We start from the raw sequence: 7,882 nt of genomic DNA on the forward strand, positions 1-7,882 counted from the left end.
CGAGTATCATCTATCACAGAAGAAGAATATTTACAAATGAAACATGATGGAATACCTCACGATTATTTTGTTGATGATCTTCTTAAGATTTTCTATCTTCCCAATTCGGTTTTTAGATCACAATTGTTTGTGTTTCCTGAATTCAAATATGCAACCAAAGATTTTGATGTTGTAACTGAAATTAAAAAAGAAATTACAAACTTTGAATTGTATCTTAAAAGCCAAATAATGAACTTGGATTCTATATATCAAACAATGCTATCTGTTAAAAAGAAAACACACTTTGAAATTTCAATTGCAAACAAAATTGATTATAAGTACAAAATATCACTTTTGTGTTTTTTATCAATTTTAAAAACAAACTATCCGCTTCTCTACGAGCTTGTTTGTTTTCTTTTTGCTGTATCTCCCAGTTCAGTTTGTGTTGAAAGTTATTTTCATTGTGCCCAAAATGCCAGTCATGGTGTATTACGAACAGGTCCATTATTTCAGAAACTTTTTGAAACTCTTTGTTATCACTTAAAAAAATACAAATTAAATTCTTTTTAAACAAATGATATTTGTTATTAGTTAAATATTTCAATTTTAATGTTTATATAAAAACAAAAATTGAAAAATAATTAATTAATTAATTTATAACAACAAAATATAATGAATTTTAATACATTTTATTATAAAATTTATAAAATTCCATAATTCTAAAATTTATAAGTAAATGGATTTAATAGATAAAAAAATAGTCTTTGTAATTGAATTATTCTTAAGGTGTGTTTGGTTTAAATTATTTTTCGAAACATTAATAAAATTATAAAAGTCAATAAAAATATTAATTAAATATTTAAATGTGAACATTTAAAAATGTTTAAAATAATTTAATAATTATAATAATATATTAATAATAATACTCAAAACAATTAAAAATAAGAAAAATCTCAATAAATGTATTAATTAGAAATAATAAAATAATAGAATTATTTATTTATTTTTAGCTTTTATCAGAGGTATTTTTAATGATGAATCCATTTTTATAAACTTCATTTTTTTACCACAAAAATAAATTCTATTTTTACATTTTTTTTATTTTCCATAAAACATTTCGATTTTTTCGTACAAAGTTTTAATTTTTTCAAACTTTTGTATAATTTTTTCAATTTTTGAGAGATCAATTTTTTACCACTTTTTTATTAACCCAAGACCAAAAAAAATGTTCTGCCATTGTATAGTTCAAGTAATATTTCTATTTAATAAGATTTAATAGCGTAAAATAAAAACAAAATAAGCAGAGTTGTAATAATATATAAATATATTTATTCATACAATTTACAATTTATTTATTGTCGACAAAAATATATTTTTATAAAAGCTTGACAAAAATACAACAATGAATTATTTTTAAAATTTTCTTTGTTAAAGAATAATTAAGAAAGTTCTTAATAATTTTTGGTAAAATGTCGTTTGGCAAAATGTCATCCCTGTTTAAACATCATTTACAAATCCTTCATTGTTGATATTTTCAAATTCCATTTGTTGACCTTCACAACTTTCATTCAAATGTGTTTGTTGTTGAGGTATGATATACATTGGACCACATATAATAGGACACACTGGCAACCAAATGCAACCACTCTCAACATATGAAGTTGGTATTGGGCATATAGGCGGGTTTTCACAACCAAAATTGGATTTGAAGATACGTCTGTTTCATTACAAGTCATTTCAATTTCAATTTCTTTTGCCTTTTCAATCATATCATTTTCATTTGACTCGTTGATTGATTCATTGTGGCTTTCTGTTGGTGTTGTTTGTTCTTCTACACTAACAACTTCATCTTCAACAATTGTTGTGTCTGATTTGTTGTTTATTTGTTCTCTAAGAATTTGATAATAATCCACAAAAGGAATATTATTTACAACAGAATATTTCTTTGTTATTTCATCATTGTTAACGTTACCAATTACAAGAGCAATCGGTTTGTCATTCTTTTTGTGTGTCTTTTGAAAGTTGTAAAAACTGAATTCTACAATAGAACGACCGATATATCCATCCAAATTTTCAACAATTTTTCTTTTTTCCAATATGTAATGATGATTTAATTTATCATAATGGGGTAATTTGTCCAGTTTTTCACTTGATAATTTATATTCAAATTTGGATTTTTTAGTGGAGTTGACTTTGAAATGTTCTTTACCAAATATATTCATCAATTTGTTGTTAAAATAATGTAAAAGTATTATTAGTTGTTCATCCCGATTTATCATACATCCTTTTGAACACTCTTGTGGCTTACCATTGGCATCAAACACCAGATGTTTGTCTGTTATTGTATAACTTCGAGATGCATCAAATTCCACATCTCCTTTATCATTTAAAATTAAAGATATATCATATCTGCTCTTCATCTTTTTTGCTTTTCTCTTTTCATTGAGAAAAACAAAGGTGTAACCACATTGAGAAACCAAATAATTGACACATGAGTGGATATAAAGAATTTTGGAATCAGTTGAATTTCTTTTTGCTTTTGTGTTTTTCGTACTGGTAGTGCTGTTAAGTTTTTGTGTGTGTTGAGACATTGTTGTGGTTTTGAAAGTTTGTTCTTTAAATTATATTTATTTTTCTTATGTTAACACCTTTTTGATCGTCATAATTATGTAGAATTTCCCATAATTATACACAAAATTTGCCTTTTTCAATAACCAATTCAATTTGCATTTTTTATTTTTTATCAATTGAGTTGATTTAACTTTGTGTTGTATATTTATAATTCTTGTGTTATTTGTCGTTATTTGCATTTTATTTACATTGAAATTACAGCTATTTTCAATTAAATATCCACTTTATCTTAAAATAAATAGAATTTGGAATGAACCTAATGATTAGGTTTATTTTAAATCTAAATATAAATATGTCACTCTGTTTAATTATTATATATTTAAATAATAACATTGTAAAATGATATCAAAATTAGTTTAAATGCTTTAATATTTGATTCCAATTATAATAAATTTTAATAAACAAAATTATGTATAGTTCTGATACAATAATTAAATAATAATTAATAAAACATCATTAAATAAATATTATAAAATCACATTAAACTTTACAGAACTAATTTCATGATTTTATAAATAAAGGAAAAAACATCAAGCGACATAGTTTTTTGAGCTTATAATTACTTTTATAATAATATCTTATTGTGTTGATCTGGTTACCTTATTTTATTTTTAAAGTTTACACCAACTGAATTTTAGTTAAATTTAAAAACAATTAAAAATTAATAATTGTAACGAGAGTTATACAGACTCAAATCCATTGAGACACATTGCCAAGTACTTTTGTATTAATTTATGAGGCGTGTATTTAATAGTACTTTTCAAAACGTTGTATAACGCAACCATTACGTTACCCGGGATATTCATTCGACTTACAAAATTGTGGTTATAATCTTCACCACTGAAGTCTTTCATTTTTGTGACATTGCTTGCAACAACTGCTGCAGTCAAATAAGCTTTATGTCATATCTATTAAATTATATACTTATAATACATTAATTAAAATAATATAATATTTATTATATTTTTATTAATATAATTTATAATAATTAAGTTATACTTTGTTGATAACTTATTATAGTAAAACACAAACAGGTGATTGGGAATTTGTTTGTAGTGACTTTGTCGAAGTGCTCGAAGTAAGTGTTCTTTTTTGAAATAGAAAAGATGTTGTTGAGTTTGTTGTACTTTTCTTTTATTGCTTTTCCCACGTGTTCGAATGCTTCTGCATATTCCATTTTGATGCTCAATGAAGTGAATTCGCAATAAATGAGATACCCAAAGTTGTACTCTGAGATTTCCAAACACTCACACGCCACACTAATGAAAAATTCAAATATCTCAGTTTTGTTTGTAGCAACGCCAACTGTTTTTCCAAATGCAGAAATGATACTGTTCAAGTCTTGGGAGTACTTTTTCGAGAGTGCACTTTCACTCAAAAAGTCGCCTATTGACACCTTTTTGATCAAATACAAATCGGTGACATACAACTGCTCTGCTAACAGTCTTGGAGATATTTCTATAATACTCAAAGGTTTCTGCGTCTTCTCGTTGTAGTCCACCGTTTCTTTTAAGAGTGAATTGATATCAATTTTTGCAGTGACTTTCTTGACAATTTCATCAACACTCAGAAACCCCTTTGGTGTTGTCACAAGCGCTTTCTTGTCGGCCAATGAGACTTTTGTGTTTGTTATTTGCAGTAAACTCTGTGTCCTGTTTTTAGAAAGACTTGACTTCTCTCTGTTCTTGATGTCGACTACAGACTCTTGTAGCTTTTTTATGGAGTCGTCTTGTCGTTCCAAGCTGTTAGAATGCCGTGGTGTGCGACTTCGTGGTGTACTTCTTTTGGTGCTTTGTAATTGTTGTTTTGATTTTGCAGACACATGAAGTCCTTCAAAAAGTGTTGTTTGATTAACAAATTGGACGACTCTGGTTTTCAGTTCTGTTGCTCTTTTGATGAAATCGTCTAACTTCTGTCTGATATCCAGTGGCATCAGAGTCCCATAGAATTCAAAATAAAGTTCGGCTACTTCTTTGAGTCGCTTTTTCTCGTAATTTGAAACATCAGTTGACACGTTGAACATATTATATTTCGACTCGAGTTTGGATAAAAAGTAGTCATACGTGTAAGTCTGTGAAAACACAACTAAAAATTGGACGAGTGAATCTTTGGAAAGTATTTGGAAGAAAATCGACTCAAAGGCAATGTCTGGTGGTACCGAAACAATGTGGAAAGTTTCTTTGGAAAACTTTGGATCAATCGATCCTTCTGGGTCAAAGACCAAGTCTCTGTTCTGAACAACAGTTTCAATGAAATACTTCTTTTGTGTGTCAAAAGAACCATCTGAGAACAGTTTAAACAGTGTGTCTATTGGCATTTTAAGCACTATAATTGAGTTAATGGTTTGGTGGAAAAAGTCTCTTTTTTGAGGTGTTGTTGTGAACAAAGTCCATTTGACCAATTCAAGTGATGTCGTGGGAAATATACAATTACCTTCAAATATGTGTCCCATTTGTTGTATGAACTCTTCTATTGACTTCTGCAATGCAATTGATTTGTTTGTATTAGAAAGAGTCAACATTAATGGTAATTAAGTTCACATTATAAATTAATAAATAGTAATGATTCAACAATAGATAAACTGAACTTATTTTTATTTTATTAATAAACAAAAATTGAAAAAGTGTGCAGTTATTATGAGTTTGTTTATACTTTAATAACTACACATATATCTTGTTACTTTATTTTTTGTAATAATTAAATGATAAAATAATTAAATATTTTTATAAATCTTGTTTAATCTAAATAATACTTATAACAAACTTATGATATATTACTGTTACATTTACAACAAGTAATTAGAAACAGAAGAGTTTTTTTTAGTCTTTAGAGTAATGACAATAAATATAATAAATATTTAATTTGAAATTTACAAGCAGAATCAACTGAATAATAAACAACAATAACAATAGTTATTAATATATGTATAAAAATAGTTTTTAACTTAAAGGTTGATGATTAAATAACATTCTTGATTTATAAAATTATTAGTGATTATTGTAAACAATCAAATAGTTTACAATATAAAACCTTTGAATTTAAAATTTAATTGTTAATAATTTCTATTGACTAATAATAAATGGTTGGATGACATATGATGTCGTTCAAATAGCAGCAATAAAATAGTTAACAACACACATTATATAACATGAACATTTAATTTATTATTTAACTACATTTCATTTAAAACTTATTATAAATAAATGTATGTAGTTAAAGACAATACCCCAAATTAATGAGATGGGATAAGTTAATATATACTTATATATATATATATATATATATATAATTTATTGTTATGAATTATAAACAATTTAAGTACAGAAAGTATAATTTCTGATTGACACATTCAATATCATATAACAATTAAACCAAAATTGATTTAGAAGAAAAAAGCAATAACCAGTGCAAAGCACATTGAGAGAGTCATCGCAGAGTCTTTTATGATATTAAAGAATCCTTCTTCATCAGTAAAGCATTTTCCCAATTCTTTGTTTGTTATTTTTGAAGGCAGTCCACCACAGATGGCAGAGGTGTCAAAGTCGTTTTTGATGAACTTGCCATCTTTAATTTCCGTTTTGGTTGAAGTTGTTTCTGAAGTCTTAACACACCCAATTTTAATAAGTGTTTCTATTGGTCTTGCATCACTTTCTTTGATTTTGCAATCTTTGGCATCAATATATGCATAAGACACAGCTGCATATTCTGGAAGATTTTCAACAAATGATTGATCGCTATCAAGTTCAATTGGATCTTGATCAACCCAATTACCACAAGTCACAGAGCCATACACCTTTGCTTTGTTTCCTTCTTTGACATATTTGGTGTAAGTGTTGCCGCCAGAATAATAACACTTATCAAGAAGATAAACGTTCATGTATTCATTGTTGGTTATCATGAAATATTCGGCTTGGGCCACAAATGTGATTAGAACGATGAATATCATTTGATGGATTAGTGATCATCATTACAAGTTTAAATGGCGACGTAAAGCCTTAAAATACAATAACATGTAATAATGAAAACTCTATTTTTCATCAGTCAAGTTATTAACATTAAATATAACCCCACCTTCATTTTATAATTAGAAAAGACTTTGTATTAAAAATGGCATTTGATATAAAAACATATTGTAAATTGGGCGTATTATAGCATTAAAACTTGTTTGTAAAGTTTAATTATACAATTCGAATTATATGCAAACAAATTTTTAATTTTTGTTTGTATTATAAAGTTTAAATTGATTTAATTACAAAAATTCAAAAATCAATTATTATTGTTATTCTAAATAAAAACACATAATTACAAACCCGTACAACATTTAAAATATAGTCGAATAGTAAATTTGTATATAAGCGTTTAAAGTTTATTTGTCTGATAAATATTAAATCAATTTAAACAACATTATTTAATTTTGAATATAAATAAACATTTGAATTTGTAAAATCTTGAATTGAAAAGATAATAAGTTCTGTACATATAACAACATTAGATAATATTTACATGATACAACAATTAAAACTTGTTTTTTATTAATAAATATTTTCAAAAAATATGTTCATACTGATTTATTTTTATTAATAATAATCAATAAAATATTGATGATAAAATTATTTTAAAAAATTACCAATTTTTAAAAAAAATGTTTTTAACTGTATTAATTATGAATGTTTTGGATAGCCCAGTACATGAAACCGAAAACAAGGACAATGAGATGGTTCTGAGTAAGGACTGCTTTAAGTTATGTGAGCATACTGAATGGTTGAGTGTAACATAATTGAATTATTTATATGCAATAAATTAATAGTGTTTTGCATGTTATAAAGTTACCATTTAAAAAATAAACTTATATTATATGAAACATTTTTTAAATATAATTTTATAAATAAAAATAAAAATACAGGGTAGATAAAAAACCGCATCAGTTCTTTAACAGCTTCCTCATGATTTACTAGTTATAAATAATAACATTATAATAAAAAGTATGATACTAATTATTACCTCGGACAGAAAAAGTCTCCACGAGGCATATTCAGCTTTCATAATAAACACCACCATTCATTTTATTAGAATCATATTATTAAAATCCATTAAATCAAGATAAAAAAATTTAAAAAAGGGATAAATACCACTTTAAAAGTGGTATTTATCCCTTTTGTGCTACAATATTCAGTTTTTGTTTTTTTAGAAGATAAGTTCGGTGATAATTTATATTAGAATAAACCCACTATTCAAGAAATAGTAAATAACTATTTTATAAATCTTAGTTTAT

The 7,882-nt window shown here is 25.8% G+C and overlaps 2 protein-coding genes across 2 annotated transcripts; both read right to left on the reverse strand.

Moving 5' to 3' along the window:
• Window positions 1–3,290: 3,290 nt before the first annotated feature.
• Window positions 3,291–4,927, reverse strand: EIN_012210 (hypothetical protein; the record flags this gene model as incomplete). Its single annotated transcript, XM_004185032.1, has 2 exons — window positions 3,291–3,505; window positions 3,643–4,927. The coding sequence occupies 2 exons, from the start codon at window positions 4,925–4,927 to the stop codon at window positions 3,291–3,293; spliced, it is 1,500 nt and encodes a 499-aa protein (XP_004185080.1).
• A 1,065-nt stretch (window positions 4,928–5,992) lies between these two features.
• EIN_012220 (hypothetical protein) lies at window positions 5,993–6,556 on the reverse strand (the record flags this gene model as incomplete). The annotated part of the gene is made up of 1 exon (XM_004185033.1): window positions 5,993–6,556. One exon carries the CDS (start codon window positions 6,554–6,556, stop codon window positions 5,993–5,995), a length of 564 nt encoding a protein of 187 aa, XP_004185081.1.
• Between the last annotated feature and the right edge of the window lie 1,326 nt (window positions 6,557–7,882).

This window comes from Entamoeba invadens (assembly GCF_000330505.1).
Source record: "Entamoeba invadens IP1 unplaced genomic scaffold scaff_1105074724951, whole genome shotgun sequence".
NCBI classification, from domain to species: domain Eukaryota; phylum Evosea; order Mastigamoebida; family Endamoebidae; genus Entamoeba; species Entamoeba invadens.